Source organism: Balaenoptera ricei, chromosome 1, assembly GCF_028023285.1.
Source record: "Balaenoptera ricei isolate mBalRic1 chromosome 1, mBalRic1.hap2, whole genome shotgun sequence".
Taxonomy (NCBI): domain Eukaryota; kingdom Metazoa; phylum Chordata; class Mammalia; order Artiodactyla; family Balaenopteridae; genus Balaenoptera; species Balaenoptera ricei.
In genome coordinates this window covers 34,704,039-34,723,306 of record NC_082639.1, presented here as the reverse complement: position 1 = coordinate 34,723,306, position 19,268 = coordinate 34,704,039, and the positions used below count along the sequence as shown (strand labels likewise).

The window sequence follows — 19,268 nt, the reverse complement described above, 5'->3', positions numbered from 1 at the left end:
TAGAAGCAGCTCAACATCTAAAAAACAAACAACCCAATCCAAAAATGGGCAGAAGACCTAAATAAACATTTCTCCAAAGAAGACATACAGATTGCCAACAAACACATGAAAGGATGCTTAACATCACTAATCATTAGAGAAATGCAAATCAAAACTACAATGAGGTATCACCTCACCCTGGTCAGAATGGCCATCATCAAAAAATCTACAAACAATAAATGCTGGAGAGCGTGTGGAGAAAAGGAACCCTCTTGCACTGTTGGTGGGAATGTAAATTGATACAGCCACTATGGAGAACAGTATGGAAGTTCCTTAAAAAACTAAACATAGAACTACCATACGACCCTGCAATCCCACTATTGGGCATATACCCTGAGAAAAACCATAATTCAAAAAGAGTCATGCACCACAATGTTCATTGCAGCTCTATATACAATAGCCAGGACATGGAAGCAACCTAAGTGTCCATCGATAGATGAATGGATAAAGAAGATGTGGCACATATATCCAATGGAATATTACTCAGCCATAAAAAGAAACGAAATTGAGTTATTTGTAGTGAGGTGGATGGACCTAGAGTCAGTCATGCAGAGTGAAGTAAGTCAGAAAGAGAAAAACAAATACCGTATGCTAACACATATATATGGAATCTGAAAAAAAGAAAAAAAAAAGGTTATGAAGAACGTAGGGGCAGGACAGGAATAAAGACGCAGACGTAGAGAATGGACTTGAGGGCATGGGGAGGAGGTAGGGTAAGCAGGGACGAAGTGAGAGAGTGGCATTGACCTATATACACTACCAAATGTAAAATAGATAGCTAGTGGGAAGCAGCCACATAGCACAGGGAGATCAGCTCAGTGCTCTGTGACCACCTAGAGGGGTGGGATAGGGAGGGTGGGAGAGAGATGAAAGAGGGAGGGGATATGGGGATATATGCATATGTATAGCTGATTGACTTTCTTTTACAGCAGAAACTAACATGCCACTGTAAAGCAATTATACTCCAATAAAGATGTTAAAAAAAATATGAAAGTGATCTATTCATTAATGAACTTAGAAAAAAAAATGTTTAAAAAAAAAAGAAGAAGAAGAGATGGAGGGGGGAAGGGAGGGCGGGCAGAAGGGCCAGCTAGAGCCTGTCCCAAGATGTCCTCTGAAGCTTCTGTCCAAGTCAGAACTCTGGGCTGCTTGGCCCCTCAGATGGCAATTTACTTGTGGCACCTTTCACTTCTATGCCTCCCAATGTTGGTTCAAAGGGCCCTGAAATGTAGAAAAGAGGCTTTGTCTACTGTAAACTCAGTGAACATGTTTTCCCGTTCCCTAACCCCTCTCACTGTCATCCCACATGTGTGGCTAGCTGTGAAGACCCAGTGTATGTTCACAAGTTCCCACAAAGAACTCAGTGGCTGGTGTGAGAAGCTGAAGGGTCCTTTCCCATGTTTTTGGGGTCGAGCAGAGATGGGGCTTCCAATGTAATGCTTTTTGGTGACAACTTCCTTTTGTCACTGCAATTCTATTTCAGGCAGAGGAATACGCCATGAGAGGCCTGGATCTAGCCAAAGAACAGCAGCTCAGTGTCCATGAACAAAACACCATTCAAGACTTACTAAATCTCATCTCAGCTGAGGAAACTCATCCCATTACATAGTGACCCAAGAGCTCTGCATCATGGACTATTGAGCATCTAATGTATTCCAGCCTTGCATAGCTGCTTTGAGGTGCTATGAATTGCTGAAGTGCCCACCCTCTTCCCCTGGGATTGCACTCATAGCTGTGTTTTTATTGTTTCACAGCATATGTTGGGGAATATAGAGCTTTTGGCATAGAAATCAGTAAAACTCTTGTTTATCATGACTTTGATAAACTCTTGTGTATCACGACTTTGAATAATGTGCTACCAGTTCACTAACAAGGTATTTATAATTAAACTGCAAATAGTTTATCCTATTTCTCAGAGGTCTCCCAGTGATGCATTCTTCATAGATCTTTGCCAAAGAAAGGGGTAGGGAATAGAGCTATACTGGAGTAAAGTTTCTCTATTCTACTGTAATTAAGTTAGCATTAATCTGAGGTAGATTGTGATTAAAATGCCCATTATAATTCCTAGAGCAATCACTAAGGAAAGTAATCTAAAAAACAGTTAAAATCAACAAGGAAATTAAAATGGTACACTAGAAAAGATCCACTTAATGCAAAAGAAGACAGTAAAGGAGGAATGGAGGAACAAAAAGATGTGAGACATATGGAAAACAAATAGCAAAATGCAGACATAAATTGTAGGTCTTTGCCAGAAAAGGCCCCTGGGCCTTTCAAGGAGCTCCAGTATGGATTGGCCGAGTTACCATTCCACATTGGTGTCTCTTTTCTCAGACAATTATTTGAAGGGGATGTGAGCCATATACTGTCTAGGGGGGAAGTACTCTGGAAGGTCCCCTGTGATGTAGGGGACAGAGTGTAGGCATTGGAGCAGACATGCCTGGGTTCAAATCCCAGCTTTCTCACGTAACAGCTCTGTGACCTTGATTCACCGCCTCCCACCCCTCCACACACACCCAACCTCCTCATTATGTTCTAAAATGGCCCAGGTGTGGCCATGGCTGTATCAGCTAGTGCCATCGAGGACTCTGGTCATTTAGCGCATCCTTTTTTTCTCCAGACTCACTAAGCAGCCTGCCCATTACCACTTTGCTTCCTGGGTAGATCTGTACCAGGGAGAGGTTATGCAAATCAAAGACCTGTGGGAGAGTTTTATGTTCCTCACTTACATTAATTCCCTCAGGCACATATAATAAAAATATGTCAGATGGCCACCCTGCACCTTCAGGTCTAGGTAAAATCCGCTTGGGGCATTCTTATGCTTCTGCAAGATGGCTGTGAAGTCCCAGGGCCTTACTTTTCTGTCTCTCACTTCAGTTTTTAGCATCGATTATCAATACTTTGTCACTCTCCACATCTTGTCTTGTAGCTGTTTTTTTCATCTCTTTAGGGACACATCCCTTCTTCTTGATTCTCACCTCCTAACCCCAGATATGAGCCAGCTCCTTCAAATAGATGTTGAATGAAGATTGGAGTGAGGAGAAGGACCAATGGCTCTTCGGCAGATAATTTAAAAGAAAATATTAGAACTTCCTTATTCTAAAAAAATCCTTCAAAGTCCATTTCATTAAACTCTAGTTCTCTTCTTTACCATAGTCATTGGCCCCTTTCTCTTTTTCCCCCCTCCCTTATCTGTTTTCTGTTCTCTCCACCCCTGAATTCTGTTCATGATTCCTTTCCCATCGAGTATATTTATAAAATTACTGTTTCAATTTATTGTTCCTATTGACTGATTTTCCTCTTGGTTATGGCTCATAATTTTCTGCTTTTTCACATCATGTCTAGTAATTTAATTTTCAGTCTTTCTGCTTTTCTAACACTTGCCTTAAGGCTATAAATTTTCCTCTAAATGCTGCTTTCATTGATACCACATATTACGAAATGCATTTTTATTATCATTTGCTCTAAATATTTCTTAATTTTTTATGACTCATGAGTCATTTAGAAGTATGATTCTTAATTTCTAAAAGATGGTGTTACCTCTTTGCTGTTTTCCGGCTTAACTTTATTGAGATCATAAAATACGTTGTGTACAATTTTGACTTTTAGAAATTGTTTGGGGTTTGCTTTATGGCCCAGGATATGGTTAATATGTATTTGTAAATGTTTTGTGTGTGCTATAAAAGAATGGAGTTATTGGGCACATTGCCCTATATATGTCCGTTAAGTCAAATTTTTTTCATATTTTCAAACGCTGCATCTCCTTGCTGAATTTCTAATTTATTTCCGAGAGAGGTACATAAAATCCATCCAATATGATTGTGGTTATATCTATTTTTCCTTGTAGTTCTATCAGTTTTTGCTTTACATATTTTGGGGCTTGGCTGTTAGGCAAGTACAAGTTCAAATATTGTATTTTCCTGGTGAATTGAATCCTTATTTTTTGTATTATGAAGTGATTCTCTTTATCTCCAGTAATGTTTTTAACCTTAGAGTCTGATGTTTTGGTCTGATGTTAACATAGCTATGCCTATTTCCTTTTGGGCTGGATTACTTGTTATCAGCTAGGTGTTATCACTTACCTCTGCTTCAGCATTTACCTCTGCTTCAAAGGGGAAGCTTGGAACTACGGTTCCCAGTACTCTTTCCTTTTATGATTCTGGATTAAATTCAGCCAATGAGGGTCTACTGCACAAGATTTGGAAGCCGGATGAGAAGGAGCAGCCATTAATCTTCCTGAGAATCACCCACTGTTGCTTTCCTGAAAGCAGATTTCCTGTGAAAGCAGCTTGCTGACCTTTGCTTCCTGATCACCCAGCCATTTCAAAGATTGTGTAAGATTCTAATTCCCTACATTAAATAAATCTCTTTACTCAGAATGCTCAGAGAGGCTTCTGTTTTCCCGACTAAACCCTGATTAAACACTTAGTATTTCTTCTTGCAACCTTTCACTTTCAAACAATCTATACCTTTATGGTTTGGAGGTATCTCTTATAAAAATAGTATAGTTAGATATTTTTATATCTGTAATTTTAAGAGAATCATTTAGTCAATTTACATTTTATTCGTATGCTAAATTGTTTGGGTTTAAATCTATTATTTTATGCCTTCTATTTGTACTGCGCGTTCTTTTTTCCTTCTTCTTTCTTCTAGATTGATTATGTATTTTTTCTCATTCCATTTTCTACCCCCTGTCTGCTAGTTTGTAGGTTACACACTGTGTTTCTATTCTTTAAGTGATTACTCCAGAAATTCAAATATTCATTCCTAACTTATCAACATCTAAAGTTATTCAGGATGTTTACCCTCATCCTGGACAGTACAAAGGCTTTAAAACTTTTAAATTCCATTTGCTTCCCCCTAACTTATATATTATTACTGTTATTTATTTCAAGTGTATCTTAAACCCACAAATCACAATTATTATTATTATTTTATAAAGTCATTATTATTTTATAAAGTCATCATATTCCTTCTTGCTTTTCACACCCTCTATCTGGGCTCACATTACTGATAAATCCTTTAGTATTTCCTACGGTGAGGGTTTGCTGATGGCAAATATTCAGATTTTCTTTCTTTCACTGATCTGATAATGTTTTATTTTGCCCTCTTTTTTGACTCATCAATGAAAATGTATTTCACTTTCATACATGATACAGTGATGCAGGACATAGTCTCAATTCTGAAGATCTCTGTGAAATGTGATTTACTTGACCCAAAAAGGTATACGCAGGTTCAAGAGAACCAGGAGTTCTGGGGAGATAAGAATATCTCTTATCATTCTACCAGGTAACCTTTCCTAAGCATCTTCAGCAGAATTTGCAGGTGTGGAGCTGAGGGATCATCTCTAAAAGTCCTGGCTAAATTTTTTCTACCAGCAAGCACATAGCAGTGTTACAAATTATATTATGTTGTCTATGAACCTTTATTTCACAAATATTCACATTGAGTAGTTGCTCTGAGTACCAACTTTCCAATGTTTTATCATTGCACAGCTTTGGACCTGTGCTGTGCCATAGGTCCTCAGATGACCAAGATTAGGACCAAGGTGCTCTACCACCACTAGGTCCTACTATAGATATATATCATGCAAGTGAGGTTTCTGTATTCACGATGGCTCTATGAAGCATAATATCTCTCAAGAACAAGAGGTCAAACAAAACACACATCTGGCGAAGTAGATGCTTCAGAAAAGATGATGAAGCATTACTTGAATGACAAACCACGTCATCATTTTGTTTGCTAGAAAAAGTACGTCTTTCCTGATATTCATCAAGATTGATGGTGATGAGATGGAGATAAATATTTTATTTAATATATATGCTTACACAAACAGTTTCAATAGTTAATAAATACTTAAACAGCAGCAGGTTTGAAAAGCATATAAGCAAGGTTACTATTGAGATCAGGATATAAAACCAAGATGATATATTATAAATGTTGTCCCTTGCTTGTGAACCTTTCTAAGGATTGCAGAAACAATCCTAGAACCTCTTAATGATCAAGGGAGAAAAGCTTTCAATGAAAAAAGACCATTCAGAGTTTGAAAGTCATGTTTCACCACAAGAAACAAACTGGATGTGTGGGATAAGGAAGATAGCAGCCAAAGAATGACTCCTGAAGTGTATTTTCTTTCCTTCTGGTTTGAGCAAGTGGTTGGCGTTGTGCCCTCAGGTGAGGAGGTCCTGGAAGAGGAGCGAGTCTTCGGGAGAGAGAGAGGAATGTGAATTCAGATTGGGGCATGGTGAGTTTAAGATACTTGTGAGACATTTGAGGGGAGATGAAAAGGAAACGAAGGAGGTCACCTAGGGAAGAGAAGAGAGATAAGGGAGGGAAGAGAGCCCCAGGAAATGCCCTGAAACAGAACGTTTAATAGAGAAGAGGGGAACCCAGCAGATGAGGGTGACATAATTTCAGATGTATTCAGAGTATTCATACAAAGGATTCCCGTATATCTTTCACCCAGATTCCCCAGATGTTAACATTTTACCATATCTGCCTCATCATTTTCTGTATATAGATACCCATTATTTTCTGAACCATTTGAAAGAAAGTTGCAAACACTATGTCCCTTTATCCCTCAATATTTAATGTGGTTCTTCTAAAAACAAGGAAACTCTTACATATTCTCATCAGTACAATCATCGAAATCAGGGAACTAGGGACTTCCCTGGTGGCACAGTGGTTAAGAATCCTCCTGCCAATTCAGGGACACGGGTTCGAGCCCTGGTCCGGGAAGATCCCACATGCCGCGGAGCAACTAAGCCCGTGTGCCACAACTACTGAGCCTGAGCTCTGGAGTCCGTGAGCCACAACTACTGAAGGCCGCATGCCACAACTACTGAAGCCTGCGCACCTAGAGCCCTTGCTCCGCAACAAGAGAAGGCACAGCAATGAGAAGCCCCCGCACCGCAATGAAGAGTAGCCCCCGCTCACCGCAAGTAGAGGAAGCCCGCGGGCAGCAACGAAGACCCAACACAGCCAAAAATAAATAAATAAATAAATTTTTTTAAAAAAAGAAATTAATCATTGATAGGATGCGATCAAACAATGAAATACAGACTTTAGTTCAGATATCACCAATTGTCATAATGATGTTCTTTAGAGCAAAAGAACATCCCTGAGCAAGCAGTGCATTCACTTGCTGTCTCTTTAGGCCTTTAAATGTGACACAGTGTCTTGCTACTCAAATCTTCTCTGACATGAGAAATTCAGCCAAAATTTTCCAACAAGTGAAGAAGCCAAGGCCTTTGGGAGCTCTGAAGAGCTGTGACTCACTGAGGTACAGTAGATCTGAGGCCTGTGGAAGAGCCGTAATCCTTGGGGGAAGGCTCTTCCCTGTTTGAGGGAATTCCTGCAGTGAAGAACGCAGCTGCAGGAAAAGCAGTGAAATGGGAACCAGCATGACAGCCAGGTGGGTGTCAGCAGCATGAAGCTGGGAACGTTTCGGGGGATGACCGTGGAGCCCTGGAAAACAGAAGAGGAAGTCTCATAGGCCTATTCCTTGGGGAGAGGAAATCCCAAGCTCCAGCAACTGGGGACGGTGTCTGTAGCCAGCCTAAAGACCTTTCTACTGGTGCCCTGTCAGTATGGCTGCTGCCAGAGCCACAGGCAGGGTGGCGGGGAAGCAGTCACCACCCTTCTCAAAGGACCTCTGGCCCCACCAAACACACTGGTCTACGATGCAGAAAATGCAGTTCTTCTGGGACCACTGGGGGAAGTGTATATGAACTGGTAGTTAGATGCTATCAAGGAATTACTGTTAATTTTGTTATACGTGGTAAAGGCATAAGGAAATCTCTTTTTAAGATGAGATGCCTGCTGAAGTATGCAGGGGAGAAAAGATATGGTGTGTGGAAATTGTTTTTAAATGCTTAAGAAGAAGAAGTGGGTAGATGCAGTAAAAATAGAAAATTTTGATAATTTAAAATTTGAGGAGTTTACTAAACCCTCCTCTCGCCTTTTGTGTAGTTTGAAGAATTTCATATATCAATAGAATAAAAAAGAAATATAGGTCACACTCCCCAGTGTTTGGGTTGAAGGACAATATGAGTGGTACAACAGAGTAGCATCCCTGGTTGCAACAAAGAAGCGTTATCCCTGTGACTCTCTTACCTCGGGGTGGGCTCCCTGACCCTCACAAGTTGAGGAACAGCCTTTGTTCAAGGGTCTCAGGCCTGGTGCTGATCGGAGTTAGTTCCTAAAGGCCTTAGCACTGCTTCTCCCAGGAAGCCTTTTGAAATGTCATGCAAACAAATTCTAATGGCTCTTCCCGTGGGGACACAAATCTTTCCAGTCCCCTGGGATCCTTCCTGCACCACACAGCCATTCTTACACACAGCAAGCTCTCACTTGCTATTTGAATCTTCATTGTAAAGTCAGTCCAGGAGAGCATGTTGAGCAGGCCCACGACAAGCTCATACCATCTGCATTAGTATTTTCCTCCATCATCTTGACAGTTGAGAGTTGGCAATATTACAATTCAGACAGCACTCTGCATTTGAAAGGAAAATTATGGTTTTTCAGAATGCAGCTGGTGTGCAAGTGAATAGGATGAAGTTTCTATGAAGCCTTTTCCTCATTTTATGATATGAAAATAATAAAATGTAGATTCAGTGTGATACTCACTGAAAAAGAACCACCAAAAGGGACAGAGTTTGGGGGACAAAGGCAAACAAAGCCTTCTGTTCCACGGTAATAATTTTAATAAAAAGCAAAACCAGCAAAACAATCATTTAGAAATGATTTCTTCTCTGTGGGAGAAGTTAACGTTGTTATTGCTGTTCAAACCACTTGGAAATGAGCTCTTTGGGTGCCTAGTTAAGATATATTCTTTACAGCACGTTTTCAGTTTGCCAATTAGGCAGGAAAAACTACAATTCACTTTCCTGGGGGGAACTTAGCTGAAGTACAGCCCACAGGTGAGACACAGCCTCAAAGATCACTAAGTTTAGGAGCAAACCAAAAAGATTTCTCATGTGTGAAAACAGAGGAAGACAGAACAGGCAGAGAAGCAGTGTTTTCAAGCATTTTTCTTCAAGTCAGTTCTGCACATTATAATAGGACACTGGCTTCTGAGAAATCCATCACACATGCTCCCTCCTTGGAATTGAGATGTTTCAATGCATTGGTGTATCAATTTCTTTCTTGGTTACCCAGTGGCACTGGTGTGCTGGTAAATGTTTAACAGGTAGCTCTCCAGGGGAAATACTTGGTATATAGTGTTTGCCCATCTCTGTGGGGTAAATATTCCCTCCATGGCTGATTTCAAACTACCAATGTGATGTCACTGAACAATGCAGTTGGGAACACATGCTCAGTTGCACACCATTATATGGCATTTCCACTGTACAAATACAACAGATGTCAATAACCTCAGAAGCACAGACAATAGTAAAAGGTAATAAAATAATTAGGAAGTGATAAGTTTTGAATATTTATTACCTATATTTTAAATATACTTTAATTTTAGGTTTATATAATTTAATTTTTAATTGTGGCTGCATCTAACAACCAGCCCACAAAATTCCTGAAACTGTAACAATCCGCTCTCATGGGTTGGTCCAAGCCGGCTCCACCACACCACTGGTACTCTGGGGACCTCCAGGTGGGACTAAACACACGAGCCACCTGCCTGGTCTTGCCTTCACGAAGACCTTTATTAGTTCTAGACTAAGGACCCCAGCTCTCCACTTACAGTAGAGCAGTGTTCCTTCTAAATAGAAGATTCTGGGGGTCCGACTCGGGACAGGCCCAGGACAGCAGAATTTCAGCTGTTTTATTGGCTAGTTCCATCTGCTCTCAGGGCTGTCATCCCTGCCAAGTCCAGATGGTGCTGTTGGGCTATCAGAGTTCCCTGCACAGCTCCGCCCCCCCCCCAGCCCCCCGGCCTTCTGCACTCCCCTCACCCTCTGTTTGACAGATTTAATTCAAATCGCTGGCACCTCCTCTTTCCATTTGATGCAAAGCCAGCAAACCTCATACAGGAAGAGCCAAAGAAACCAGGTGCTAAATCATACAAGGTCACACTGCTCCTCCACTCTCCAGCCTCCCAGTTGTCTGAGGCAGCCTTTCCTCCAGGACTTTTCTAAGCCAGATACACCCCCTATATCTTACACTAGAGCATCACACAATCTCAGGGATGGATGGGACCTTTCAGTCATTAAGCCTAAACCGCAGCATGCTGAAGCAGCCACCAGTCCTGTCCCCTCCCTCCCCCGCATCTCTTTTCCCAGCTGTAAAGCTGCTGTCTGCCAGCTTTTATCCCTTGGCACTGAGTCATGATCACGGGCGGGAGCTGTTTGTGATTGCTGACAGTGGAGAAAGCAAGAGGAAAGGAACCTGCTGAAAGCCAGACTTGTGGTAAAGAGCTTCACATTCAAGATTGTGTTTATTTATCACATTTATAGGTGATGATGCAAAGGTTAAGCAAGATTAAGTGACTTTCCTGAGGTCACATAAGCCATAAGTTATCAAGTCAGGATTTGAACCGGGGCTAACCCAAACTAGCACCATTTACATCAATCCGTGTTGCCTTCCATAAAGCGTGATGTCCCCAACAGCTAGTGGTGATTATGGTGGTTGCCATGCCTGGCTAGGGTAGTGGGAATGAAAAATAGATCACCCTAAGGGATGGCACTTGAGTTCTTCTTTAGGAGGGAGTGGTCTTTGCTTAGGAAAATGCCTTTAATAAGCCATCCATGATAGAAGGTGAAATCTTGAAGGTAGAGGTGTTGGCAGGAATCATATTAGGAAAAGGAATGGCTATACTGCCGTCCATGAGAACATACGTGGATTTAGTTTGTCCTGAGAAGGGAGTCAGGTACCACATGGAGTGGAAGGTGAGTGGATTCCTCTGTAGAGTATAGAAGAACATTTTATGAATGGGGGTACCACGTCTGCATTGCTGCCACGTCTCCCGTTTCCTCCCACATCACTGAAACACACACAGGCACATGCTCCTACACTGACTCATTTGAATTTTGGTGTGTGTGGAAGTGGGGGCAGGAACTGAGCCTTTCTCAGCTGATGTGGTGAAGGGATGAGACATGATTGTTGCTTAAAATGAGGTAGCAGAAGTCTGGAGTCAGCAGTGACTGCCAAGATAGAAGCCCCTTAGAAATCACAGAGATCCAAAGGCCCAGTTATCAGACTTCTCTGGATCTCAAGGGGCAGGGGGTCCTCAGCTGACCCACGGGCTACAACAGGGAAGAGTGTGCCTAGTGGCCGGCCGCAAGGGGGATGCACTGTGGAACTGCGAGAGGGAGGAAGCCTTTGACTTTGTGGCAGATTGTAGCTAACGTGTATCAATCAGGATTCCCCCTCAGGTGTGCCTGACGGGAGACGTTTGGGACCTTCAAGCCCTTGGCCTCCACGGAGGCCCACGAAGGCCTCTGCAAATCCAAGACATTCTGCAGTGAGGGAACATGAACCAAACTGGGGCTAAGGAAGCCTTCAGTCAGCTTGGCAGGGGCCTTCTCTCACATTCCATCACTGATGGTGTAATGTGAGGCTATGTGGTCTTGGCTGGTCTACAGAAGGCACAGGCCATGAGCCAGCACGCACCAGAAAATCTTATCTATGCCTTTGGGGCTCTTACCTAAAAGCCATCCAAGAGCTGAATCCTTCACAGCTGGCACCACGTTGATCCAGAGCAGAGGTTCAGCGGAAGGGGGATGGGCACAGGGTGGGTCCAGGATGGCAGCAGTGCTGGACGCCATGGAAGAACAGAGCCAGCTCTGGCAGTATGCCACACTGGTTGTGAACCAGACTGCCTGGGTCCCAACCTTGCTGCTGACTAGCTAAGTGACCTTGGCCTCTGGGATTCAGAGTCCCATCTATAAAACAGGGACTGAACTGGTTCCAAAGTGCTGCTATTCCTGTGCCCTCAAATCTGGCTTGATGGGTGACCTTCTTAGGGTTGCCTCAGAGCTCTAGTGAATATGCAATGCCAGAGCAAGACCACCCAACAGTGTTGGGATGCCAGCACGGGGCCCAGAACAGTGCCACTTGTCAGCAGGGGAAACGCGCCTGGAGAAGGAAATGGAAAGGCTTGAAGGGACAAGGTTTTCATACTCAGTTGTGTGAGTTTTAGAAGGGAAGGCTGCAGTCTAACCACAGATTTGGAATGGAAGCAGAATATGGTTTTAAGAAAGGAGTAAGACAACATATGCCTGAGATGGTGGTCTTCCAGGTGACAACAGTTGAAGCCACGATCTGATCTGGGGAATCTCAGAAGCAGTCATAAACAGCAGCAGGTTTTCTATTAGGGCTACAGCGGCAGATCCAGGAACACTAACTCCAGGGACAGTGACAAGAAGGCCGCTGTCAGGGCTCTTCCCAAAAACTCAGCATAGACTGACAGCAGATAGAAGCCGCACCTCCAGCTGCACAGGAAATTACTAGGCTGTTTCACTGACTTTGGACTCACCCTCCGACATGGCTCTGTGACCGCCTGCACATGGTATTCTGGTCATTAACTTCCGGGAGGGTCAGCTGTTACTTGAGTGATCGTGGAACCGCCCCCCCCCCGCCCCCCCAGCTAGCTGCTTCCACCTTCCTCTGAGTTACATTCAGGGCTGGTTCTCAAGATCAGCCTTCATCAGGACTTAAAGAAGGGATGAGGTATGTCTTCTTTGGAGAAATGTCTGTTTAGGTCTTTCGCCCATTTTTTGTTTGGGTTGTTTGTTTTTTTGATATTGAGCTGCATGAGCTGTTTGTATAGTTTGGCATACAGATGGCCAACAAACACATGAAAAGATGTTCAACATCACTAATTATTAGAGAAATGCAAATGGGAACTACAATGAGGTATCACCTCACACCGGTCAGAATGGCCATCATCAAAAAATCTACAACAACAAATGCTGGAGAGGGTGTGGAGAAAAGGGAACCCTCTTACATTGTTGGTGGGAATGTAAGTTGATACAGCCACTACGGAGAACAGTATGGAGGTTCCTTAAAAAACTAAAAATAGAACTACCATATGACCCTGCAATCCCACTACTGGGCATATGTCCTGAAAAAACCATAATTCAAAAAGACACATGCACCCCATTGTTCACTGCAGCACTATTTACAATAGCTAGGACAGGGAAGCAACCTAAATGTCCATCAACAGAGGAATGGATAAAGAAGATGTGGTACATATATACAATGGAATATTACTCAGCCCTAAAAAGGAACGAAATTGCATCATTTGCAAAGACATGGATGGACCTAGAGGCTGTCATACAGAGGGAAGTAAGTCAGAAAGAGAAAAACAAATATCATATATTAATGCATATATGTGGAATCTAGAAAAATGGTACAGATAATCTTATTTGCAAAGCAGAAATAGAGACACAGAGGTAGAGAACAAAGGGGGAAGGGGAGGGTGAGATGAACTGGGAGACTGGGATTGACATATATACACTATTGATACTATGTATAAAATAGATAACTAATGAGAACCTACTGCATAGCATCGGGAACTCTACTCAGTGCTCTGTGGTGACCTAAATGGGAAGGAAATACAAAAAAGAGGGGATACATGTATACATATGGCTGATTCACTTTGCTGTACAGCAGACACTGACACAGCAGTGTAAAGCAACTATACTCCAATTTAAAAAAAAAAAAAAACTTCATGGAAAAAGATTTTTTTTAAAAAAAGGGGATGAGGTATGTCTCTCTTACTTCTGCTGAGGTGGATGAGAATCCAAGCAACTCATTTTCTTTATACAGAATAGTTTCAAAGAAAGACCCCTACCTCTGTAAGCAGTACATATTCACAATTCTTTCATTCAAACAACCCACGGAAGAGCCATTTCTTCCTCCTTACCACTAGAATTCCAGATGATCCCAACTTATTTCTTCCACTGAAATGTCACAAAACTATCCCAGACCTTCCTCTCCTCTCCTTCCTCCTCGCCCATCCCCAACGTTCATGGAATCCCCTCTGAGCTGGGAGAACTGAGTCTGCAATTGTGACACTAATGGCTTAAGAGCCACTTATATTGTTGATCAGATCCTCAAGACCTAAAGCCCCAAATCCACCTTCTGGGGGAACCCCATACCCCTCAGCAATCAGACAAACAGCATGAAGACATTTTTCCAAGTGCAAAGTCATATATATTCTGAGTGACTGAGCTATTGGCATTCAAGTTTTGACCAGTTTCAAGATGCTACTACCAGATAATGGGAAGACTGTATACAGACACTGCAATTTATGTTACATGAGGAAGACTGTTAGTTGATACACGAGAGTCAAGAGTTTCAGGTTAGATACAATCCATCCAGAAGGCTGAACACACTAAGAGCCTTACTTCTTTCAGGTCATAAGCCCTCTGAGAAGCTGCATCCTTTTTCAGGCCCTCTACCACTGCTTAGTGTGCTAAGGCCAAGAATTTATGGCCTCTTTAACTCCCCCAGAGGAGGGGTGATAGGAAACTGCTAAAAACCAGATGTGGGAGGCATCCTTCTACCACCTCCCACGCAATGTACAGCTTCATTAATTAACTCCAACCTCAAAACATCCGCCCCAAGAGCTAAATAGAATAGGCATCTCCCCTAGCAGAAGAATGGAAAAATCGAGGCACAGAGTCAACTTGATTGTATAAGGTTAATCAGCTATTTTAGGGCAGAACCAGAACCGGGATCCGGCTCTGCACCCCCCGTTCCTTCCAGCAGGCCCTGTGGGCAGCTGTGACGAGTGTGGCCCAGCCACCTGGCTGAGGCTCACAGGGCCCACAGCCAGTATGGGAAATCCTGGAGGGAGGCTATGATCCAGCTGTGCCCCAGCTCTCTAGACAGGGCTGGGTTCCAAGCAATGATGCCAATGACGACAGATGTCACTGGCAGCTGGAAAATGGGCCCCCTTTGACAAATCTGGAAGCACCCTCTAGCTGCTGTGCTCAGGATGGGGCTCACGAGCATCTATTTAGGTAAAGTGGTGAGACTGGGCTTGCACTAAACTGTGGGAAGGAGTGAATGCAGCTTCCAGAAAGTCATCACTTGGTTCAGAGGCTTACGTAGAAAGCATCTGGCCAAATCCAACGAGAACAGACCTAGAACCATCCTTCTAAACCCACCCTGAGTGGTAAAGATAAGGTACATGTCTTAACCTATATAAAGGTGAAGGATTATCGTTTTTCAACTGTACAGACACATGACTGGAATTACAGTTCAGTGGCATGCACCCTATGTTGACTGTATTTAAACTACTACTGTGTAGTGTGACATCTCCATTGCATGGTGCCAAACATTTTTCAGTTTCAGTTACTTGGTGAGATCTGATTTTAGCCACGGTATTTTCAAAGCCAATTTCTATTTAAATGTGTTGTGGAAAAATGTAATAGTTTGACTTTATACACGTTTTACATTTACAGCAGAATAAGTACAGGAATTCGTACACCCAAATGGGTGTTGTTCCTTCAAACTGGTCACGTTGGGAAGATGTATGTTTAGTCCAGGGAAGCTGACCTTACTCATAACATTTCTAGAAACTTCCTTGGAAACTGTCCACTTGTAAGCATCCTTAACATTGATAAGTCTTTGTCCTTTAAGGGTAGATTTATTCTTTTGAGGAATGATATTTTTTAACAGCCAAAGAGCATTAGAAGATAAGTCTGATCAATAAAATGGGTGATGGAGCTCGGGATGAACTCTGGGGAAGGGTGGTGTAAAAAAACAAGGTCTGACTATAAGGTTATGAGGCCTCTTTTCTTGCATGGCTTCAAAGGTAACTCCAAAGAGGAAGTCTAGTGCTCTTGGCACATGCAACATCACAGCTGAAGAGTAAGGTCTCCCAGGGGAATAAGTACAATCATGGTGACTCTTGAGTGCATATGTTCTAGTGTATTTGGTTAAAAAGGTAGCCTTGCTCATTTTTGTCATACTTCACAGAAGCAGAAATGAAACACTCCATGTCCGTGACTTCTCCCAAGGGCAGTGTCATCATCTACTGCTGGAAGAGTTAAAATGAAAAGCACTTGGTGTCATGTCTACATTATCCACACCCCCACCCCCCATCCCCCCCCACCAAATGTGCAATGAGTTATTCCTGATACCTGAGTCTCCCCAGTGTGGAAAAGTGGGTAAGGACAGGTCTCTGGAACCTGGGTAAGACTAGTTACGTCAAGGGGATTGGAGTGTTTCCTATGGCTCTAGCTACCCAACAGGCTCACAACACCGACTCATACAAGAAAATCTCCTACAGCTAAGTACCTAAAGTTTCAGTAGAAGAGGGGGGGAAATGATTATCTTCCAGTAGCTTTCTAGGATTAAAAACCCACTCGCTTCTAATGTCAAGTGAACAGTCTATTGAAAAGAAGTCCATAGTGTTCTAGTGCATGCTTAAGGAAGAAAGTGTGTGGCCACTAGGTCACTGAAGTGCATTTCCAGCTGAGGTCAAAGGCAGCAAAGGTGCAAGAGGCTGCTGGGGCTGGCGTTAGTTGAAGCAGGATCTATATATTTGGAGTGGCAAAGCAATCTGTAGAAAGCCCCAGTTACAGAGCAGGATGTTTGCCAACGAGTGAAGTCAAAGGACGCTCAATCTCACTTTCTACAAAGTGCTTCACTGAAGATGCAAAGGAGGAAGCTCCCTTTAAAACACCATATCCTGAGTGTCAGAGAAATATGGTCAAGATGGTGATTGATGGGGAGCAGAGACTGATTCTCTAATAGCGCTGGGACTGTGTGTACTCCGAGTATCTCTCTCTCTCGCCCACACACACACACACACACACACACACACACACACACACACACTTAATGAAGAGCACACAACTGCAGTCACATTCCACCTCTTCTGCACGTGCCTCTGTCCGGTGGTTGCTCTTTTGTACAGTATTTCCAGGAGCCGTTCTGAGTTAATGGGCTCCACTGCTAAAAGCCAGAAGCACAGCACAGAGTCAGCCGTAACATCCAACTGCTTGCAGCAGACATCGGTCTCAAATCCATCAGTCGGGATGTTGTTCTCGGTGAGGGTTTCTATATTAGTGTTTATAAAAACCGCAAAGCTAGGCCATTTGCTTAAATCATCGTTAGAAAGAATGCTGAGTGCCCAGATGGGATTTCTAGTTTCTGTGCAAATGAAATCACACTAGTCCAGATTTTATTCGCTCAAAACTACTAGGGAAGCAGTAGGATTTGGTTTCAATGCTGCCAAAAAGCAGGAATTCACTTAAGTTTTAATTCTGAAGCAATCCTGGTGTTAATGTTGTAGCCAGGGTCGGGCAGCATGGGGGCTGGGGCCCCCGCTGGGCTTGCTGAGGACCCCTGGATCTCTCCCAGTTCAGGCTCGCTCTCGCTAGAGGTAGACCCGCTGTTGATGGCGTAGACGCTCTCTGTGACTCCCTGAGCTGAAGCACAGCTGTCTGGCTCTTTCTTCTCCCTGGGACTAGACAGTCCTGGGAGGGCAGCCATCTTCCTGGTCTGCCTGTTGGGCAGCAAGGACATGGTGTAGTCCGCAATGATCCCGCCCACATCTAAGTTGCAGGCCTGGTCAAAGGCTAGGAAACCCACGTTGGCGTTTGCTTCGCACACCGTAAAGGAGCCATCGTCCATGATGAGGAGATCGATGCCACAGAAGTCCATGCCCAGGATGTTGGACACCTGGATAGCCAGCTGCTTGCCTTGTTCTGTCAGTGGGCACATGACGCCCACGCCACCTGTGGGGAAAGTGCAGTGATGTAATGGTGACACTGTAACCGAGCAGGACCATATAAGGCCTTCCCAGAAGAAACCCCTACCCATATCCTCTGCCTGCACTTTGTCGTAGAAAAACTTTAGTCAAAGAATAAATTTAATCAGAGAAGTGAGAAAATGCAGAAAGAAAGGAAAACAGTCAAGCAAGATAAGATAATAATACTTTAGCCATTATACAAAGTCAAGGACCTTTAGTTCTTCCTCAAGGACTGCAGATAATATTCTGAGCCACGTCCTGTGAGCTGTTTTGCAGATACTGAAACCCCCAGCAGGTGGAAGAAGTTAAAGGTATGCTGCCCACAAGCACGGAGACCCCAGACCGGTTGGAACCAGAAGGTTGATGATGCTGACCGCCCATTACCTCACCACCAGCCAATCAGAAGAATGTCCACGAGCTGATCACGCCCTGCTCCTTGAACGCTGTAAGTCTCCTCACTACCCCCTCCAGGGCAGGACACACAGTCCTGTGGGCATTAGCCCACTGTGGCCCCCTTTGCCTGGCAAAGCAATAAAGCTATTCCTTTCTATAATACTTCACCAAAACTCTGTCTCTGAGATTTAATCTGGCCCCAGTGTACAGAGGCCGAATTTTGGCAACAACACCAGGCACTGACTGGACTAATGAGCCAAATGACCCTTCAAGGAAGAGAGGTGAGGGATGTCGGGGAAGGGCAGCAAGATGGGCATTTTTATTACCAACAAAAGGTCTGGATGGAAATCAGGACACCCTTTGAGAAAGTAATATGATTGTTTCTTTCCTAGAGTTTAAAAAATGTTTATATCCTCTGACCCAGTCATCCCACCATGAAGGAAATAATCTTATATATTGGGGAAAAAAGCTTTATGCACAAAGATGCTGATGGCAGTCATTTAAAATACTGGAAAGTCAAAATACTGTACATAGTAGGCACTCGATACTTGTCGATGAGTAAATGAAAAATTATAATCTAAATAGCTCACAGTAGAGGAAAGCAGCATAGTTTACAACCATTACTAAAAATGATAGAGTTTGTGATCACATGGGAAAATACTTAAAAGGATTAAAGGCTGTACAGTATGACCATAATTATGCAAAAAAACATCATCAGAAATGACACCAAAATGTTAACATTGGTTGTCTCTAGATAGTGGGATTAATGATAAATATCGTTTTTCATTTGACTTTGCTGTATTTTCTACATTGAGAATGAATTCCTTTTAGAAATTAGAAGAAACAAAATTATTATTTTCTAAGAAGAGAGAGGCCTGTGAGACAAAAATCTCATACCGAGGTCAGAGAGAGTCTGATTGCCCTTACTTGTTAAAAAGCTAAGACCTCAGATTTAACTGTCTTCCTTTAGTCTCTTTGCAAAGACTTAACACTTGTATTCTCAGGAACTAATGGCTTGACCTTAACCCCGCCCCTCCACCATCTATTACATGGTGTGAGGAAAAGGCTATTGAACAGCTTTAAAAGAGCTCATCAAAAAAAGCAATATGGATAAATTACAAAACAGTGTAGTTTCTAGTTAAAGAATGGATTTTTTGTTTGTTTTTTCTTTTGG

At 43.0% G+C, this 19,268-nt stretch overlaps 2 protein-coding genes across 4 annotated transcripts in view; one reads left to right on the top strand and one right to left on the bottom strand.

The window, feature by feature from the left end:
• ZMYND12 (zinc finger MYND-type containing 12) overlaps positions 1 to 3,376 on the top strand; it is a 36,439-nt gene extending 33,063 nt beyond the window's left edge. For 2 of the 3 annotated variants that reach the window (XM_059920072.1, XM_059920062.1), the window contains exon 8: positions 1,527 to 3,376. In XM_059920072.1, coding sequence (XP_059776055.1) covers positions 1,527 to 1,648 — 122 coding nt within the window. In that variant the 3' untranslated portion in view covers positions 1,649 to 3,376. Of the gene's footprint in view, positions 1 to 1,522 lie in introns of all 3 variants that reach the window. The other variant, XR_009502811.1, reaches the window with a different exon arrangement.
• A 12,691-nt stretch (positions 3,377 to 16,067) lies between these two features.
• Positions 16,068 to 19,268, bottom strand: part of RIMKLA (ribosomal modification protein rimK like family member A) — a 28,492-nt gene continuing 25,291 nt past the window's right edge. The window contains exon 5 of the mRNA XM_059897695.1: positions 16,068 to 17,687. Within this exon, the coding sequence (XP_059753678.1) occupies positions 17,197 to 17,687 (491 nt within the window). The 3' untranslated portion in view covers positions 16,068 to 17,196. The remainder of the gene's footprint in view (positions 17,688 to 19,268) is intronic.